This window comes from Caretta caretta, chromosome 13 (genome assembly GCF_965140235.1).
Source record: "Caretta caretta isolate rCarCar2 chromosome 13, rCarCar1.hap1, whole genome shotgun sequence".
Classification (NCBI taxonomy): domain Eukaryota; kingdom Metazoa; phylum Chordata; order Testudines; family Cheloniidae; genus Caretta; species Caretta caretta.
Genome location: NC_134218.1, coordinates 3,611,817 through 3,630,714, shown reverse-complemented (window position 1 = coordinate 3,630,714; position 18,898 = coordinate 3,611,817). Strand labels below are relative to the sequence as shown.

Genomic DNA, 18,898 nt, shown 5'->3' with positions numbered 1-18,898 from the left:
CGGCTCCGCGCGCAGGGGGCTGGAGGAGGGGCACTTCGCGCAAGATGGCCGCCGCCTCCGCGCAGGGCGGGGCCTCTCTAGGCGGCGAGTTCTCTATGGCGGCGGCGGCGTGCGGGCCGGGCCGGGCCGAGGGGGCTGCGCATGCGCACGCGGGCTCCTCCTGAGCGGAGCGCGGCGGCTGCGGGATCGGGCGGCGGCGGCGGCGGCTGGGGCAGCGGGATGGGTGTGCACGTGGAGACCATCGCCCCCGGAGACGGTGAGGGGCGCCCGGGCCCGCCGCCCCCCCTCCCCAACACCGGGGATCCCCCTGCCTCGCCCCACCCCCCCCCGCCCGGTCCCGGCGCTCACGGTCTCTCTGTCTCTCCCCGCAGGGCGGACCTTCCCCAAGCGCGGGCAGACCTGCGTGGTGCACTACACGGGTGAGTCCCGCCGCGGGGGCCGTGCCCCGGGGGGAGGCTGTGCCTCGGGGGGGTAGTGCCCTCTGGGATGGGGGCCGGGGGCCGTGCCCTGTAGGCTGTGCCCTGTGGGATGGAGGCTGTGCCCGGGGGGGGGTTCGGGGGGTAGTGCCCTGTGGGCTGTGCCCTGTGGGATGGAGGTTGTGCCCTCGGGGGGGTAGTGCCATGGGGGCTGGGGGTTGTGCCCTGGTGGGGGGTCTGGGGGAGCCTGTGCCCCGTAGGCTGTGCCCCAGGGGGGGATCGGGGGGGTAGTGCCCTGTGGGATGGGGGCTGGGGGTCGGGGGGGGGCTGTGCCCTGTAGGCTGTGCCCTGGGGGGGGGGTTTCTGTGGGAGTCTGTGCCCTGTGGGATGGGGGCTGTGCCCGGTAGGCTGTGCCCCGGGGGAGGGGGTCGGGGGGGTAGTGCCCTGCAGGCTGTGCCCTGGGAGGCTGGGGGGGCTGTTCTGGGGGGGGTGATCTATAGGCTGTGCCCTGTGGGGGGTCGTGCTGTACAGGCTGTGCCCTGTGGGGTAGGGACTCAGCTCTGCATTGTGGGGTGGAGGGGCTCCAAGCATTTGATGGAGCTGGGGGGGGGCACTAGGGTGTGTGGCTTGTGGGGGAGGGGCTATGGGATGGGCCTTTGTGCCCCCCCCCAAAGTAAGGGGGGCGGGAAGGGACATGGAGGTCACTATTGTGGATAGGCTGGGGGGGGCAGTTCGTCGCTCAGCTCTCGCAACTGGCTTATGCGAGGCAACGAAGAGACCTGGCACAGAAGCCTTTCCTTGGGTACGTGCCCCCCGAAGTGCTGAGACCAACCCACAAGAGCTGAGAGCAGACGTCCACCCTCGCCCCCCCCGACTGGGATATATGTTTAAGGGGTAACTGTTCGCTGCAGCACGTGAATGAGCATCTGCTTTGTAGCCCTGTGTTCGGGCCGTCCCTGGCAGGCTGTGTAACTTGAAAGCTCTTTCGCACGCAATATTCTGCTAGGGATCTTCTCACTTGGTTCTTTGCTGTGTCTGTTCTCTAGAGACAAGCGCATTTAGCCACTCCATGCTTGGGTGTAGGTCAAATAGGAGGCACTTTGGTGAAATTTCTGGGTGTTCTGCTGTTTGGTTGGGTCTGTGGTCTGGCAGGAGGCCTTGCGAGCAACTTGCCTCATCCTCTTTCCCTTCTACCCTTCTCAGTCCAGAAGTCTGTTCTCTTTGGTGGTGGAAAAGGGATAAGCATGTGGGATGGTGGTGTGGAGTCCAAATGCTGTGTGCTCATCTATATTACAAGTGTCAGGAACCTGATTGTAATAGGATTCCAACTTCAGTGTAGGCAGGACTATAATGCGGTCAGTGTCTTGGTGCTGTCCAAAGATTCAGCCACAGAAGAAGGGAAAGGTCATGGAACAGTGTTTTAACTGGGTCCCAAGACACAATTGTATTAGTGTAGAATATAAGTGCCCTGAAGTGGTTGGCACAAGAAGTCAGAGGTAGTTCTCTGTTTTGGAGAATCCTTTCTGTGAAGGTGCTGTTCATTCTGTGCTCTGCTCAAGTTATTATCTCTCTCCCCATAAATTCTTGACTAAACCTAGCTGTAAGTCTTCCTGACAAGCAATTAAAAAAATTAAAACTGTATAGAAGGGTTGGGCCTGCTGCTCTTTGGCTCAGAAATATCTGAGCCAACTAACCTTTCTCCACATCCGCACGCCCTGTAGTGACGAATGTTCTTGTTCCTGTCCAATCCTCATTCTTTGCCTGTTACCTTTTAACACTCTCCATGATGTAACATTGTGCCTCTGCTGGGACAAGCAAATAGCCTATTTTACCCTCTTTGGAGATATCTTTGCCCTCCTGGTTGGAAGCTGGATTGGCTGTGATGTAAAGTGGCACACCAGCTCAGTCAACCTGCAGCTCTCAATTCTAGGATCAGCTCTGTAGCTGTAAAGAGGGGCAGTGGGAGATGCCAGCTGTCATTTGGTGAGCAATGGATGTTTTATGACTTGGTTGCCTGTCTCTGTTCTGGCACACCAAGTGTAGGACTCCCAGCTCATGGCCATTCATAGTGGTCATTTCAAGGTCTTTCTAAGGTACATATTGCTATAGCTTAGCCTATTAGCACTGTCTTCAGTAACTTGGTCACTTTTAAGATAAATAATCCCAGATAGTTCTCCCCTGTCTCCAATGCTCCAAACTCTGCTCTTCCTCCTGTCCTGAGGAAGGAGGGGAGGTAGCAGTCTCCTGGGGCTGCCGCTGTTTGAAGAAGAGCCACTGTTGGGATGGGGTGAGGAACGCCTGGTTCCATCTCCCTCCCCCAAGCTGTGGAGCCTTGCCCCTTACAGCTCAGCCCCATGGTGGTGATAAGGGGAGGGGAAGGTTCCAGGGTACGGTGAGGCTAGATCTCTGTGCTTGCTCCTGCAGGGCTGATGGCTCACAACCAGACCATCTGCTTCTCCTTCCTTCCCCACTAACCTTTTAATTAGGGGAGGGATGGGGGAGAGGAAATGGGGTTGCCGCTTTGCTGGCAGCCCCATTTCCTCTGCCAATGCAAGAACAAAGGGACGGCTGGCAGGCGGTCAAGTGGCTCTCGGTGGGCCAGCTTTGCTGCGTGCCAGCCCTCCGAACTCACCAGCAGCATCTCCTCTCCCATCCCTATTGCTAGCCTTTACTGGCTTTGAGGCAGCACAGATTCTTAACTCCTCCCCACAGATCCATTCAGGGGGAGTTGTCAAGTGTTTCCTTCCCATCCCATCCCCGCTACAGATCTCAGGCTACTTTCGAAGCAGCAGCCTGTCTTCAGTGCTACCTCCCACCCCCGCTTATATTCTAATGGCTCTTGGCCCTAGAGATGGGCTGGTGAGTGAGTGAGTGTTGGGGCTGAGGGTTTGCTCTGAATTTTGTGGTTCCTTTTAGGTTGCATCCCCCAACTTCCTTGAGAGAATGGCAGCTCAGCAGTGAGAGACCCTGGGACCATGCCAGCAAAACTCTCCAATCTGCCTAGTGGCTGTTGGCTCTAATACCCCCCCCCTCCCGGTACATGTGAGAGTTGGGCATGTAAAGAGCAGGATGAGTCAAGGTCTGTTGTGCAGATTGGAGAGGGGATTTATGTCCTAAAAAAATGTTTCAGGCATGCACAGCTTAACTCCCCTGTCCCGCTGGCTATTTAGTAACATCCTGGAATCTAGAACAGCATAAATGAGAGCACTGATTTGGAGTGCATTGTATGCTATTCCCAAAAGGTATCTTAAAGGCACAGATATGGGATTAATCCCCAAATCACAATTGTCTGCGGTGCAAACAGCTTCTACTCTTCTCAATGAAGGAACTTCTGGTCCCACGGCTGCATACTTTAAATGTAGCTTTCTGTAATGGCTCACAATTGCTATATGGTAATGCAGGTCTTATTTAATTCAGCTTCATTAAGTTATAGTTTTGGAGTCATTTGATTAGAAAGTTATTTTTTATCAAATATTATCTACTTCTGAAGCCATTATTTCAACATAATTAAATGGGGATCTTTGAGAATGGTCTTTTTAATAGTATCAATGTACCTATTATGTTGAAGTTTCAAAGCTAGAGAAGCTCAGGATCTCTTGCATGGATGTGATTAGCAAGAGCAAAGCAGCTTAGCTTAGCTGGGTGCAGGTAAACCACAGCGCTCCTGTTTCTCTGTCCTATTTGGTTTCATTTTAACACATTTGGTTCTCGAACGCGGTAACTTAGGTAAAAAGCACGTATTGCATTTGCCAGCCGTCTGTGGAGGAGTCTCTCTAGGCTGCCGCTTGGTAATTATGTGTTCAGGATGTTACTCTACCAGTTTTTTAGCAATAGAATGTGTGTACTGCATGTGTGGGTGGGGTGGTAGAGGGCTCTGATCCCCAGGGTGGCTGACCCAGCACATCCAAAAGTGTTTCATTTTATAAAATCAGTCAAACTGAGCGTTCATGAAAGATTTACATCCTGGTAGCGTAGTATCTCTAATCCGCAGAGTCTGTATTTGTGGGCCAGAGCGGCCGTGTTCCCCTGAGCTTCCCTACTGTGGTACCTTGACCCTCTTCCGCAGGAACCACCTCTAGCCAAAAGAGGACGTTCTTGGCTGAGTGCCCATTTTGGCTTTCACCATAGACACCCATCCACCAGGAAGTAGACTTGGAGCCAACTCAAATATGTAATTGATCAAAATCAGCCACTCTATTGTGGGGTAATCAGTATTGTGCCTGTCCTTAAAAATGGGGCAGGGTGATCCTGGCAATTAGACCAACCTTGAAGCTAGGAAAGCATGCTAGACCAACAGTACTGTGTGTGTAATGGGAAGTTGTCTCTCCAACCTGTGAGGATTCTTTGAGGGGTTAGTAATGCAGTGGCTAAGGAGCTCTGCTGGATAGAACACATTTGGGTTTTCAAAAAAGCCTTTGATAAAGTTTGTTACAAAAGGCTATTAAGGAAACTAAGTCGAGGGTAAAGTTCTCTCATGTATTAGAAACTGGTTAAGAGAAAATAGTGGGATTGAATAGCCACTTCTGAACGGGGAAGTAGGTTAATTGTGAGGAGTCCAAAGGATCCATGCTAGGGCTGGTTACTAATGATCTGGAGTTGGGGGAAGAGTAGGATGGCAAAGCGTACCGAGGCTGCAGTTATTTAGTTCAGTTGAGGCTCGAGGGGATATTGAAGAGCCACAGAAAGAGCTAATGTAGGTGGGAGATTGGGTAACGTGATGGGAGCATTTACATGGGGCTTCTCATTGTGGTGTCTGCACTCCAGTCTTCTGGCTGGCAGTGGTAGGCGGAGGAAGTTCCTGCTTGCTGAGGGTCAGCTGGGTGAGGGCTGGAAGGTGAAGTTCAGTGGCGGCAAATGCAGGATGTGGGACACTGGAAGTAAGAGTGCAGGGGGAAGGGAGATGTAGGTGTCACTGTGGCCAGCTCAGTGAAAACACTTGCTGCACAGTGGCACTGAGAAAGAGGCAATCGAGTGTGAGGAAAGGACGGCACTGAGGAGAGGACAGTATCCCCAGGCTGTTGTGGAAGTTGGTGGTAGCCTCTCCTGGAATACCACGATCCGTTTGGATCATCCCCATCTCTACAGCACGTGGCAGAAATTAGAAAAGATCAAGGGAAGGGCAGTGAATGTGGAAAAGGTTCTGTAGGAAGAGTCTAGAAACATGAGCACTGGTTAACTTAGAGAGGAGGTTAATCAAATAGTGTCTCTTAATTAATAGCACCCCACTGACCTCCTTAGGAGTTTGTTTGAATTGGTTTGAAGGTTAGAATCTGTCCATGCAGGCTGTAAAGTGTTTGGGGCAGCGCCTGGCACAGTGGGTCGCTGATCTGTGATTGGGACCCCGAGGTGCTGCCATAAATACAAAGCATGACTGTTGCCTGTAGTTAGGAAGAGATTTCCCTCATAGGCATGTTATTACATAACTGTCGATTGTGGGGTTTAACACCTTCCTTTAGCATCTGGCATTGGTCACTGGCAGGATGCTGGACTCTCTGACTTCAGGTATGGCTGCTGTTATATACAGGCTACTCTGTTGGTCACTGCTGAGCCAGATTTATTTTAGCTGACCTAGAGTTGGAAGGTTTCCTGCCCCTTTACCAGTCATCAGGAAATGTAGCTGGCCTGGCCGAGGTGTCTGTCTTAGGGTTTTAGGATGATTCTGTTCATACCTCCCACAATAAACCATGCTAGTGCAGGAAGGTTCTTTGTTTTCCAGGCCATTTCTCGCAGCCTCTTCTCCATTGAGGGCTCCGTTTACCTGCTCTTCCGTTTAGGAGATGGAGGGGCCTGAAGCTGCTGGTTCATCCAGGGGGCAGGCGGATTTCAGGCCATCCCTCTTCCAGCACTACTGACCAAGAGGGCAGGGTGCTGTGCAGGGGAGCTGTAGCTGACTTGCAGATTGAATCTTGGGCCTCCTGAGCAAAGCATAGCAGGGAACTGCCAAGTGTGTGCTGTCTGCCGTTCTTGAAGCGGAGCCAAGTGCTGTTCAAAGCGGGCTGTGCTCTGGGATCTCTGGTGCTGGAGGTAGATTGCTTTCTGGATTAGATGCCCCACAGTACTAGTACAATGCCTTCTCTTTTGCATTGCACCGCAAACATAACCCGGTCGGCGAACCTTAAACTTCCTGTTGGCTTGGTTTTGCTGTCAGCAATTTGTGCCATTATCTCAGAGATCAGGCCTCCAAAGAGGAATTGGTATGAGACTCTACATCCTTAATCTATAAATCCTTAACGACATGGGAACTGCCTGCCTGGGTGAATGCCTCTTGCCCTGGGCCAGGCAGCCACACTTGGTCCATGGAGGTGCCTGGGCTGGAGCTGCCGGCAGGTCTGTTCTCTGTGGGGGTCTCTCACCTTTGGAGCTCACTACACCCTCCTCTCTGACATAGCCCAAAGCTGTTGAATTGCAGGGCATTCTGCAGGGCTCATCTCTTTTTGAGGGGGAGGGGCTCTTGAAGAAGGGAACCTTGCATGAGAGGCGATGCTAAGGGAGGGTGGGACACTCATCCTCCTGTCTCCCTTGCAGCTGATTTTGGTCTGTGGTTGTTTCTAAAGGTGTGTAGACCTCAGCTAGCACCATGGTTTGCAGTAACAGTAACATGCCAGATGCAGCACATTATCCTCTTGCTCAAGGGGCCGAATGAGAAACATCAAGTCCAAAGCTAGAAAAACCCACTACAGGAGCAAACACAAAAGGCACAGGAAGCCGAGCTCTGCCCGCTGGGGTTGGGAGGCAACATCCCAGTGGGCAGCCTGGCTCTCTCCCACCCCGGCCATCTCAGCTGCTGGTGAGCAAAGGAGGGGGCTGGGGTTTCCACCATGGTGCTTTCCTGTTTGTGGGCTCCATTTCAGCCTCTGATTAGTTGGTGTCTTGATGCTTTGCCTCTAGCCACTGGAAGGGAAGGGTCTCTGGTCCCAGAGCATCTGAAGAAAAGGAGTAGCTGTCTTTGCTAGTCTACCCCTCTTTTTCTGGATGGTCCTCCGCTCTGCATAACTCTAGGACCTGCTAGAGCTTTCCCAATCAGCTGCAGTGTGGAAGTGACTTGATTTTTGACAGTTTCACAGCTGCCCAGAGGCTTCCAAAGAGCGTCTGTGAAACTGACTAGCATCCTGTTCATTTCCCTCTGCCCCATGCCACAAATGTGAGCAGAGGCACTGGAGCCATGCATTTGCAGACTCAGGAAAATGCTTCATCGGGTCATATTTGGAAAGTTAAGCTCTTCAGGGCTGGGGCCACATTTCCCTGGGCACTGCCTGTTACAGCGATGCCCTGAAACCTGACTGGGGCCTCTTACATAGTTTAAATTCTGCAGGAAATTGGATGCCTTGGTGTCCCCCCCCACACACACACACATTGGCCAGGCCAGGCAGGACAGGAAGCTGTTCACTGGTGCATGGACTCCGAGTGCTGGCCTGGCCGTGGTGCATTGTACCTGAATGTACCGGGGGGGGGGGGGGGGGGGGCAAGGTTAGGGAATAGTTTCTCCCTTTACTTGGCTACAATTTTCAGTTGGCTTGTGGGAGCGTCTGCTGATCTGCTCCCTAGCACTAACATCGTACCCAGGCCATGTGATGCTCAGCTCTGTACTGAGGTCACAGGTGTAGGGGAGAGGAAATCAGTGACCTTAGTGCCATCCCTCGCGCTATAGGGAATGCACGCCACCAGGGCCGGGTGCTAAAATGAGGCTGCAGGGGAAAGGAAACGAATAGCGTGAGGGGCTCCTGCACTACACCCATCATTAATAGAATGATGATAATTGGGGGAGGAAAGAGGACCTGGGGGTGGGAGTGTTAATCAGTGAGAGGGAAAGTTCCCTCCCTCTCCTCTTCGCTCCCTTGCTTCAGTCGGTTTCAGCACCTCCCTGTCAAGCATTGTGTTCTGCTCCAGGGAAGGAAGCCCTGGAAGAGAACACCATGGTGGTGGGAGAGGGGAAGATAGTGAAGCACTGTCCAGCCTGACCCTGTAGAACTACCGGTCTTCTGCTCCCTGCGTTGGAGCGGCACCCAATGTGTGGCTCAGAGGATTGTGGGATTTGGGCGAGTCGCAGCAGCCAGTGGCTGGTTTGTCGATCCCAGGTGGAGAAGGCTGAGAACTGAGAGGGATTGTGTCCCTGATAAAAGCAAGCAGTAACTACTAGCTTGTTGTTCCCTGGGCTAGGACAGTGTTTGGCTTGGCAGGGCTATGCTGGTGCTGACTCGCTGAGCCAGGGACCTCAGAGTTGAATTCTTTGGTGCAATGGAGCTGCTTTCCAGGCATTGGGCACATTAGCAATATTTGAAAGCTTATTCCTGTAAACAAACAAAAGTCCAGCAAACACATGCCTGCCTGGAGGTAGGCTGGAGCGTTAGTGGGTGACCCGAATGGAGCTGGACAGCACCATGTGATAACTCTGCTTATTGCAGTTAGTTCTCCTCTGACATCCAGCGAGATACTGAGCTCCTCAGCCTGGCAGCATTCAGTGCCGGCTCTCTGTACTCGCAGACAATCCCCGTTATCGGCAGGCTTGCCTACGCTCTCCATGGGGGAGTGCCATTGCGGATCCTGCGGTGCTGCAAGCTAGAACGGGGGCCGGGCGCTCAGTGCTTTGGTTTTTTCACTATTGTAAGGCAATGGTAATTACAGCACTTTGGGAGGTACTCTGGGAATGTTCTGTAATGGATTTACAATAATGGTCTCCACACAGCAATGCACTCCAGCCTGTTGTTAAATCTGCACCACGCAGTGCGGTGCTGGCCGTCTCACATGGGTTATAAAGCGTGTGGATGGCTGTAGGGCAGATTTCACTTTGTGTACCTGGCTTTGGAGTTATTTTGCCTTTCAAATGTGATCTGCTGGCGCCGAGTCTTTAGTCTCGGAAAGGCAGGCTGTGCTGGCTGAGCATTGCTGGCGAGCGGTGAGGGTTTTAGTATCTATACCCCTCAGGAATGCTGGTTGGATAGCAGCAAGGGCTGACTGACGAGCAGGGATCCCACCCGGTGAGTGTGGTGTTAGCCGTTCTGTTGCATTGTTGTTTTGACACAGCCAGTCAGTGACAGCTGATTTGAGCGATTGCACATAAAAATCATTCATGGATTGATCTATCAAGGAGCAGCTCATCTAGTCAACATTGTTTAGGACGATTTCCTGGGCTGCTTGCATCTCCCTTCACTGGTGTATTCACACATGCGAGGAACTTCAGTGGTTACTGCTCCCCCAGCACGAGGATGTGTCTGTCCCCTTTATTGCTCCTCTAGAATCGGATCTACTCAGACCCATATCCTTGGCCCTCCCACCCACTTCCTGTTTGGTTATGGCCCTAGACACTCTGGCTGCTGTGATAGCACAGCCTGAAGTAAGATGTAACTTCTTGTTCTCCCCATGCACACAGTGCATTTTGTCCTCTTGCCCGCGGGCAGTGACTCACGGTCTGCCCTGATTAGGGGAAATCTCTCTGGACCGTTCCCTGCTGGACGAGACAACAGATTTATTTTTCCAAGAGTAAAACGGCTTCCATTGGGGCAAACAGATGCTTGTTTTTGAAGAACTGGGGAAAAGAGAAGTGTGGATAATGTAGTTAATCATTATACTCCTGGTTGCTCTTCAGCCTGTTTGCAGTAGCTAACTAGCCTGTTCCAGTCTGGTGCCTCTGGGTGTTGATTTCACAGTGACCTGCTGTTAGCCGGATCTAGGGCTTCTGTAGGAAGGAGACCCATCCCTGGGCTAAAGCGCCTCAGGTATCCATTGTAGCAAACTGCTAGTGTGACCCGTTAGTTCTGCTTACAGACCCGCTCCATTGCCCTGCTTCGGGTTAGTGAAATCGTGTGCACCTTGAGCCCATGGTTCTGTGGCTGTTCTAGGAAGCCCCATGGCTTGGATTTCTTATGTTGGTGGGTTCCCAGCTCAGTTCCCCTTGGAACTGGCTAGACTGTCATCTGGCTGCCTCCGGCCACGTGTGGAGGGTTAGAGGAATGTGTGGGATGAGGACAAAGCCAATAAAATGCGATGCTGACTCCACGAGAACACCCGGTGGCGCAGAGATCACTTTTGATACATTGTGTTCCCCAGGCTCCTCTCGTGTGTGCATTCCCCAAAGGGCTTATCCCTGGGTTGGCTGTTTGTGTAACAAATTTGGCCAATGGACAAGCTCTGCTGCTTGTATAAGGCAGTGAAAGCTCCCAAGTTTCCCTAAGAAGGTCACGGAAACTCCAAGGAGCAAGGGAGGGAACTGCTAGAAGGGAGGAAATTCCTCCTTTGCTTGTGTTCAGGAACTATATTTAGCCCCGAGGATGTTAACCTTGCTTTATGCAATGTACTGTACCAATGCGCTCACTGTAGTAAGGGCTAGGTACAGGGCTCCCTTAGAAGATGTGCGTATTCTGCACCTAGCATAACATGTCCCTGATTCTGGCTGCAACTTGTGGGTTCTTCGGCGCTCAAATCCAAACTAAAACAAGCCTGGGGATCCAGGAGAAACACCTTGATGCGAGAGCCTCCGTTACAGCTTCTAGCAGCAGACCAGCGTGGGTGTGCTGTTCAGTGTTGGTTCTTTAAAAGCCCTGCCATCTCCCCCCTTGTCTGGGTGGGGCTAATAGCGCAGGAGCCAGAAATCCTGTCGTTCACTGCACAGTTTCTTTCAGCTTTGCGTGCCTGGTTGGCATGGCAATTGGTGGTTGCAGATCTGTGGGCATAAGCGAGAGGGGAGATTTCTCTGTGCTCCTACAGAATAAGTGGGGATTTTGACCTTGTGAAGAGCAAGGTGCAATCAGGCCAGCAAGAACAATGATGTGGTCTGATGTGTGACATGACCCATCAAGAAGCCCCAGGAGATGGAAGGGCTCTTCTCTCTCCCCGCTATCATTGTTGTTCCCATCTTCCTTCTGGGTTCCTGAACGTTTCTTCTCTCCATGACTTTAGCTTCTCCCCTGGCATTGCCAGCTAGAGAAGACGTAGCATCTGGAGTTGCACTCTATTCCTTGGGTCCAGCTGCAAGTGGTGTTTGGTGGGGACGTCTTCCCTCTGGGAGCTCTGCAATCTGCGCTGTACATCCCATGGTGGCACCTGTACTTAAAAAGCCACCCCCCTGGAGGCCAGTAACTGACCTCTTCTGGGAGCCCTCCCTGATGCCATGACTGCAACGTTTGGCATCGGTGTCTGGTAGCCAGGACCCTGCTGTTCCACATGGGTGTTCAGACCGCACATTGGTCTGACGGGGCGTGGGGTCTTTTTCCAGCCTGCGTGTTTGATGTATTGCTTCTCTTTTCAGGTATGCTGGAGGATGGGAAAAAGTTTGATTCCTCCCGCGACAGGAACAAGCCATTCAAGTTTGTGATGGGCAAGCAGGAGGTGATCCGCGGCTGGGAAGAAGGGGTCGCACAGGTGTGTTGCTGTATCCCTCCGTGTCTGTTGTGAGGGCTGTTTGGAGATGAGCAGCTGAGGATCAGAGACGTGGGAGAGACTCATGCTTGCAGCATGTGCTGTTCTCTTCTTTTCCCCCGATCCAGGATTTTAAGTGTGGGAGTAAATGTCACCTTCTGCCTCACCGCCTCCTGGATCTGATGAGCTTAGTGGGGTTGGGCCTGCCAAGCCCTTTAGTGGGACACTAGAGTATCAAGTGACTCAATAGGTGCCATCTCTCTTGCTGATTCTGCACTGAACTAATATCCCAGCACAGTGCTGGGGGCCTCTATCTCTCCGATGAGACAGACCCAAAGTGGGGCTACCATCTCCCGTGCCATCCCTCATGCTTGGGAAGAGCTACCTTTAAACATCTGCAAAATCATTGTCCACCATCAAATGTCTCCTTAAAACTCTTCTTTGCTATGGTGCCTACAAAACCTGGACAGTGGCTGGCTGCTGGTGTGCTCAGACCACTGCCTGTCACACTGATCTAAAGTGCCTCACTGTTTTCCTTGGGGCTCCCCCTGTATGTCTGTATCCATCTGGCATCTCATTGTATGCTTAGATTGTCAGCACTGTGGGGCAGGGGCCATCTGTTGGTTCTGTTTGTACAGCACCTAGGACAGTGGGGTCCTGGTCTGTGATGAGGGCTCCTAGATGCTAGATAGTCAATAAATGTGTCCCTTGGAGCCCAAGGCCCGCTGTAGGCGTGAGAATGCAAACTGTATTGTCTTGGCCAAATTCCAGTTTGGGTTCCTGGGCTCTGCCCTGCCCCCTTTGAGACCCTGCAGTTTCAGTAGAACGTGATACTTACTTCCCATTGATCCTGACTGCAGGGCTCACGCTTCACCTTGTATGTAGCAGTCCCTGCATAAGACAGAGCGGGCCAGTATCTTGAGGAAATAGTCTGTGAGCTCCCCTTCTCGCAGCTCCTATGAAGGGCATCTCCTATTCTGCTTCCTCTCCTGAGTGCATTGCCTTAACCGGGATCTAAAAATAGGCCATTTAGCCAATATTCAGTGTGTGCCCTTTGCTTTCCTCTTTCAAATGCTCTTCCGACTTCCTGCGCCTCCTGTTGCATTCCCTGTGTCCGTGGCCTTGGGTCTTGCTCCTGTTCCAGGGTGTGTAACTCAGATTTGCATCCATTTCACTGTCAGTCTTCTGTCTTTCTGTAATGGTCTGTGTCAGTCTGCCCTGTTCTTTTGTCATCTCCTCCACGTTTGACAGTCTCTGCACTGCTCTCCTTTCCCCGTCCAGCTGTGCCAGCACACATAGCCCGAAGAATGATGGTATTTTCTAAAGCACCAAAGAGATTTAGGCACCAAACTCCCATTGACTTTCACTAGCAGCTGGGTGCCTAACTCGCTTGGGTGCTCTGGAAAATCTCACCCAAGTACCTTCCACTGATGTGATGAGCAGGAATGTGTGCTGGGATGGGGCTTCCAGGGCATCTGTGGCTTGGAGGTGAAACAGGAGTGCCTTTGTGGCTGTTGTCCTAACATGTCCGTGCCTAGGCAGGGGTGACAGGAGGAATCTAAGTCAAATCAGAGGTTTTCCCCCAGTCTCATTCTTCTCTTACTTCTGGCTTTCCGCTGTGCTTTTCAGAGTGCTCGTGGGTGGAACACTGAGCTATCTCAGCTCAGAGTGGGTGGCACAGCAGGCTTCATTAGCTGCCTTTGTCCACACAGCACATGTGCGAGTCCCCGTGTCTTTGGTTGATGTCCCACGCAGCATGCCTGTAACCCAGCCCCTGATCAGAGCAGAACGGTTGTCGGCTGTAATGCTGGTTGAGTCGGGCACTTGGGTACAGGTGCATATCTCCTCCATGGTTTATGCCAACCCTCTGCAGAACTGTGGAGCCTGGCATCCAACTTGCGCTATCTGAGGCTATGGGTCTTTGACTAACCGGAGAATGGAGCATCTGCCATGATGCTGAAGTACCTTGGTCAGAAAGGTTAATGCCCATAGCTAATGTATTCCCTTCTTGCAAGAATCGTGGGTGCATTAACTCTGAATGAGGAGATTCCCATGTGCATCTGTAATCTAGTCTAAATGGAATTAGTTCCCACACAGTCACCTCCTAGATCCATCAGTAGGAGCAAGATGGAATCTGAGCACTCACCGAAGGCAAGTGACTTCTCCTCCTCCTTTGTCTTCAGGAATAACCTGAGGAGGATTATGGGCTGCATTGCAAGGGCTAATTATTATTAATTATCTGTGTTACCCTAGTGCCTGGGAGCCGTAGTCATGAACAGGTGCTGGTCCATGCACTAGGTGATGTACAAACCCCAAACAAAAGGTAGCCTCTGCCCCATAGAGCTTGCAACCAAAGAATAAGACAAGATAACAGAGACAGACAGGAGAATACAAGGAAACAATGAGACTTCGTCAGCGTGACGGGCAGCGGTCTGAGCACATGAGCAGCCTGAGCATGGTCATTGTTCTGTTGTCTGTTCACTGCATGACATCTCCTCTGGTGGGCAGAATGCCCGCGTGCTATCATCAGGTGCTGCCCCGTGGGTAGCTGCCCTGGCTAAAACATGCTTTGCGCTGTCGAGGTGCCTTCGCCTGGTTTGGGGTTTTGCATTCATCTGACTTTGTTCTGTCTCTTTCCACAGATGAGTGTTGGGCAGAGAGCAAAGATGATCATCTCTCCAGATTACGCCTACGGTTCTACTGGCCACCCCGGCATCATCCCCCCAAATGCCACGCTAATTTTTGATGTGGAGCTTATGAAATTGGAATGACAGGAGGCCCCTTCCTCAACTCCCTGTTTTTGGGTAGGTGAAGGCCAGGAACTGCTTGGTGACACAAGTGGGAAAAGCCACTTGAGCGGCATGTTCTACAGCTGATTCTGCATATCTCCGAGGAGGGGAAGTAGCATCAGTCAGAAGTGTGTGGGGAGGAGGGGAAGGTGTTGCCTGTAACAGGGTTTAAGGAAAGTAGACTCCGCCGGCTTGTGGGTAGGGATTTCGGTGGCTTGGCGTATTCCGAGGTTTTGTGCTGCAGGTGTGGGAGGCAGTTGCAAAAGCTGAACATACATCAGCATGCGCCAGCTCTGGTAATAACCAGGCTGTGATGGTTTTGTCTTCAAGTCCCCTCACATACCCCAGTTGCTCCCTCCAGGGGTCTTGGGACTCAGAGTTGGGCTCCCCCCGCAGCCTACTTTGATGCATTGGCTCCTCTTCTCTCTCCAACAGGTTTGGCACATGCAGGAATCCAGAATCTCAGCTTCAAGAAAAATGCACATGACTCTGTATGGAGCTTTTCCTGATATTCCACTACACTCATTGTATAACCCTATACCCTGATTGAATGTGTCTGATCACTCAGCTTTGCTTCTGACTCCTCCTTGCATTGTGGTTTTATGTCTTTTAAACTATACGCCATAAACCTCACCTTTTTGGGGGTCAAACTCCTAATCTTATTTTTGTTCTGGGTGTAGATTCAGTTGTGTATGATCAAGCATTTACCAGTAAGTACACTGATGGGTTAACCTTAGATAGGAATTGTTTGAACAAAGAAACCTGTTAATTTTTTGGATGCAAATATCGATTGTGTATTAAAAAAACAAATTGCGGCTGCTCCAAAAGCCATAGCTATCGAGGAGCTATCGAGGGCTGATTGACTCTGTAAAGCAGAGTAGTTCTAGGTTAATGTATTTGTTCCCTTGGCTGAAACTGGGCCCCTGGGAGCGACTAGCTTCCCCCTTCCCGTCTGCCTTGTGGAAGGACCGTTTCAACGCGGTATTCTTACTCCAGGGTGGCTGGGGCTGCCCTTACAGCTGCCCCCATCGCTACCTGTTGACTTTTCCATCTCTTGGTTATTTTCCCTTGGATTTCAAGGACCTTTTTATCTTTAGCCATCAAAGCTCCGCAACTACCTAAATTCAAGAACTTGAATTGAACTCTTTAAATTGAAGGTGCTGTTTATGGGGGAGGGAGGAGATACAAAAAGAAACCAGCCCACAAGAGAAAACCCAAACCCCAGTCGCCGACATTATGACTTAGACCTGAGTGTTCTCTACCAAAACTTGATGCTGGTCATCACAGCTTGCAGCAGTCTCCCGTATGATGCACAGCTCCTGCTCCACTGATGTCATTCCCACTCGCCTGCCTCTGCCCTGTGTAGTGATTTTTGGTAAGAGAAATCGCCACCATCACGTCCTCCTCCACCACATTAAAGTATCCCGTTTTATTATTGCAATAAAATGCTTTATGCTGGCTTTTCTCAACTCCTGTGTCGGAGGTTTTTTGCTCGCCTCTCTGCCACTTAGCCCGGCTGGCTGACAGCATGCTGACATGGAAGCTGCAGGGAGGAGGCAGCAGATCTGTGCAGACACACAACTACCTTGGTTGTCTGAGGAATGCAAAGACTTGTACAGGTGTGCCAGCTCTCTCCAGAGCAAGGCATTTGACTTCGGTATCTCGGCCCTTTAGGCTCAGAGAGGCTGAGAACTTGCCTTCAGGCTCTTAGACTCCTTGAGCGTGTCAGTGACAGGGCAGCCTGCCTAAGTTCACATAATTGCATTACCGTAAAGCTATTAAAAGTATCACCTTGCAGGCGTTAGCAGGGCGAATTGCCTTCACCTAAGCACCAGCCCCGCTCCAGGTAGGGAGCGTTCTAATGCCCTGGCTGCAATGGTTTATCCCTCAGTATCAGCGCAGCTCAGTGCATTGGGCCCAGGGCTAGCGTTCCAGTTCTCAGCACTGTTCAGGGCCCCTGGATGTGGGATGGGGAGCGAGCCCTGTTTCTGCATGGAGGGGAAGGTTGTAGTACAGCCTTCAGCAGAGAGCACAGGACTCCCAAGGCCTTTCTGATTCCTAGCTGATTAGTGAGAACAGCAGATGCTCTCCAAAGCAGCCACAAGCTCAGCCTGAAGCTGGGAAAGCAGAGAGCTGCTGGTGACTCTGCCCAGGTGCTAGGAATTGGGTCCTGAGTAGGGAAGGAGATTGGCAACCCCAGCTGTGGAGAAGTTTCTGTTCGATTGTCACAAAGGCAAAATGTTTGACACCCCAAAGACCTTCTAGTTCCCCGCCTCAGTCATCTCTCTAACAAGTGCCATGTCTCTTTCCTTTCTCTCTGACCATCACCCCCCTTTCCCTTCTCGTCGCCCTCCTCTGTGTCCTGCTTGCCTGCACGCTCTTCCTAATCCTTGATTACTTTTCTCTGTGCTGGACAGTGAATCCGGCCAGATTGTGTCACTTTTACTAAAAGCACCAAGTGAGAGCAGCAGGAAATTGAAATTGCTTCTTGTCCAAATAAAAGAAGAAAGTCAGAGTGGAGGGTGAGTGGGGGGCCGGGAGCAGAGACACTGCTGTACCCGTCCAGAGGGCTTATTCTGCGAGGGGGGTACATAAGAGGAGACCATAAGGGGGTACATTTGTGGACATCAGAGAGACCAACGCCAGTTTGTGGGAAGGAGATCAAGGTTACGCCTTGGACTCGGGTTTAGTGGCTGTTCGGTAGCAGAAGTTGCGCAGCACTCTTTTCTCCCTGCAAGTAGATTTGCCTAATCAAAAGCCATCTCTCGAGCCTCTGTATGACAGCTGTGCTTGTGTTCACGTATTGCTGAGTTCACTTAGCTCCTGGTCCATGGTGGTGGCTTTATTTTATTTTATTTTTTTTTGTCCAAGGCATGAGAGAAATTTTAAGTCTTGAATTTGTTGAGGGGGAGATGATTGCTAGTGAGCTATAGATGGTCTAGTCTTCAGCACCCTCATGCAGAACAAAACAGCCCATAAACAAAACCCTGGGGAGGAAAATCTGTGTGTGGGCCAGGTAGTTTTGATCCAAAATGAGATTTGTTTACCTAAGAACGGCCATATTGGCTCAGACCAATGGTCCATTTAGCCCAGTATCCTGTGTCTGACTGGTCAGTGCCAGATGCTTCAGAGGGAATGAACAGAACAGGGCAATCATTGAGTGATGGATGGCAGGAGAGAGATCACTAGATCATTACCTGTTAGGTTCACTCCATCTGGGGCACCTGGCATTGGCCACTGGTGGTAGACAGGATACTGGGCTGGATGGACCTTTGGTCTGACCCAGTATGGCCATTCTTATGATCTAAGTCCAGCTTCTGGCAGTTGGAGATTTAGGGACATCCACACCATGAAGTTACATCACTGATTATCTTGCTTTGGGGGGGAAATCTGAAAATTCAGTTTTAGTTTGAAACAAACCAACTGGTTTTGGTTTGGGGATTTTTCAGTTACTGGAAAAAATCCAGCCATTATCCAAAAGACTGTACCCTATTCTGCAATCTGATCAGCCGCAGCCCCAGGCTCCTTGTGACTAGATCCGAGCCACACTCCTGGCTCCTCATGAAATTGCCAAAGACCTCTGATATTTATCTGTTTCAGTAACGTACTGATTGCTTAAAGCAGGCAAAGCACGTGATCCAGAGTTGATTTTTTTGATAGAAGCAGAAGCTTCCATCTTGAGGGTAACTCATCCAGCAAAGGACAGAATAGTCGTAATTCCTAAAATGCTTCATTTAATGAATACATTTTTTCCTGGCTTTAAATATGAAACCATTCCTGCTTTCTGCCCAGGTTCTCTGAGAATGCCTGTCGTGCTCTGGTGCAAGTTCAGGGCAAGATCCTTAGAAGAGCTGAATTAGAGGTGCCACATCAGGCTTTATGCTGCACTGTTCTCCATCCCAGAGCTAGGACAAGAGGAGGAGGAGGATGCTGAGGATTGGCATGAGTAGGCTGAGCCTCCTGGGGCCTTAATGTTCAGGTCCTCCAAAGATCTGCTTGCCAGAGCAGGAAGGGGAGACCTGAGGGTGCTCGTGTAAATGAGCAGGAAGTCTATCTTGTAAGCTGGGGCTGTGCATGGAAGCACTCTGTAGTTCACATCTAAATAGAATTGTGCATGTAAAGGCCCTTTATTTTCACTCAGAAAGCGATGGTCCTATGTTGTAGAGTTGACTGAGCTGAGCTAAATCTGCTTTTCCCCTTCCCCAAACCCCCGCCTGGGTGCTCTTTGGGTTTGTTACTGGAGAGCTGGCTGGCTCTGGGCCGGGAGTGCTATCATTTGTGGACATCAAAGATAGCAACAGCTCAGCTTATCAGATTCTTCTGGTGAAAGAAACTAGCAGT

At 51.3% G+C, this 18,898-nt stretch overlaps 1 protein-coding gene across 1 annotated transcript; it reads left to right on the top strand.

The window, feature by feature from the left end:
* The first annotated feature begins 108 nt into the window (after nt 1-108).
* On the top strand, nt 109-16,026 carry FKBP1A (FKBP prolyl isomerase 1A). The gene is made up of 5 exons (XM_048819651.2): nt 109-256; nt 372-419; nt 11,659-11,771; nt 14,411-14,572; nt 14,993-16,026. Exons 1-4 carry the CDS (start codon nt 142-144, stop codon nt 14,537-14,539), a joined length of 405 nt encoding a protein of 134 aa, XP_048675608.2. The 5' UTR covers nt 109-141; the 3' UTR covers nt 14,540-14,572; nt 14,993-16,026.
* Nucleotides 16,027-18,898: the final 2,872 nt, after the last annotated feature.

Bases quoted from the DNA above. Each gene is read 5' to 3' on its own strand.
- FKBP1A (XM_048819651.2), top strand. From the start codon at position 142: ATGCGCACGCGGGCTCCTCCTGAGCGGAGCGCGGCGGCTGCGGGATCG. The intron at 257-371 runs GTGAGGGGCGCC...CTCTCCCCGCAG, and splicing joins GACCATCGCCCCCGGAGACG to GGCGGACCTTCCCCAAGCGC. The intron at 420-11,658 runs GTGAGTCCCGCC...TTCTCTTTTCAG, and splicing joins CTGCGTGGTGCACTACACGG to GTATGCTGGAGGATGGGAAA.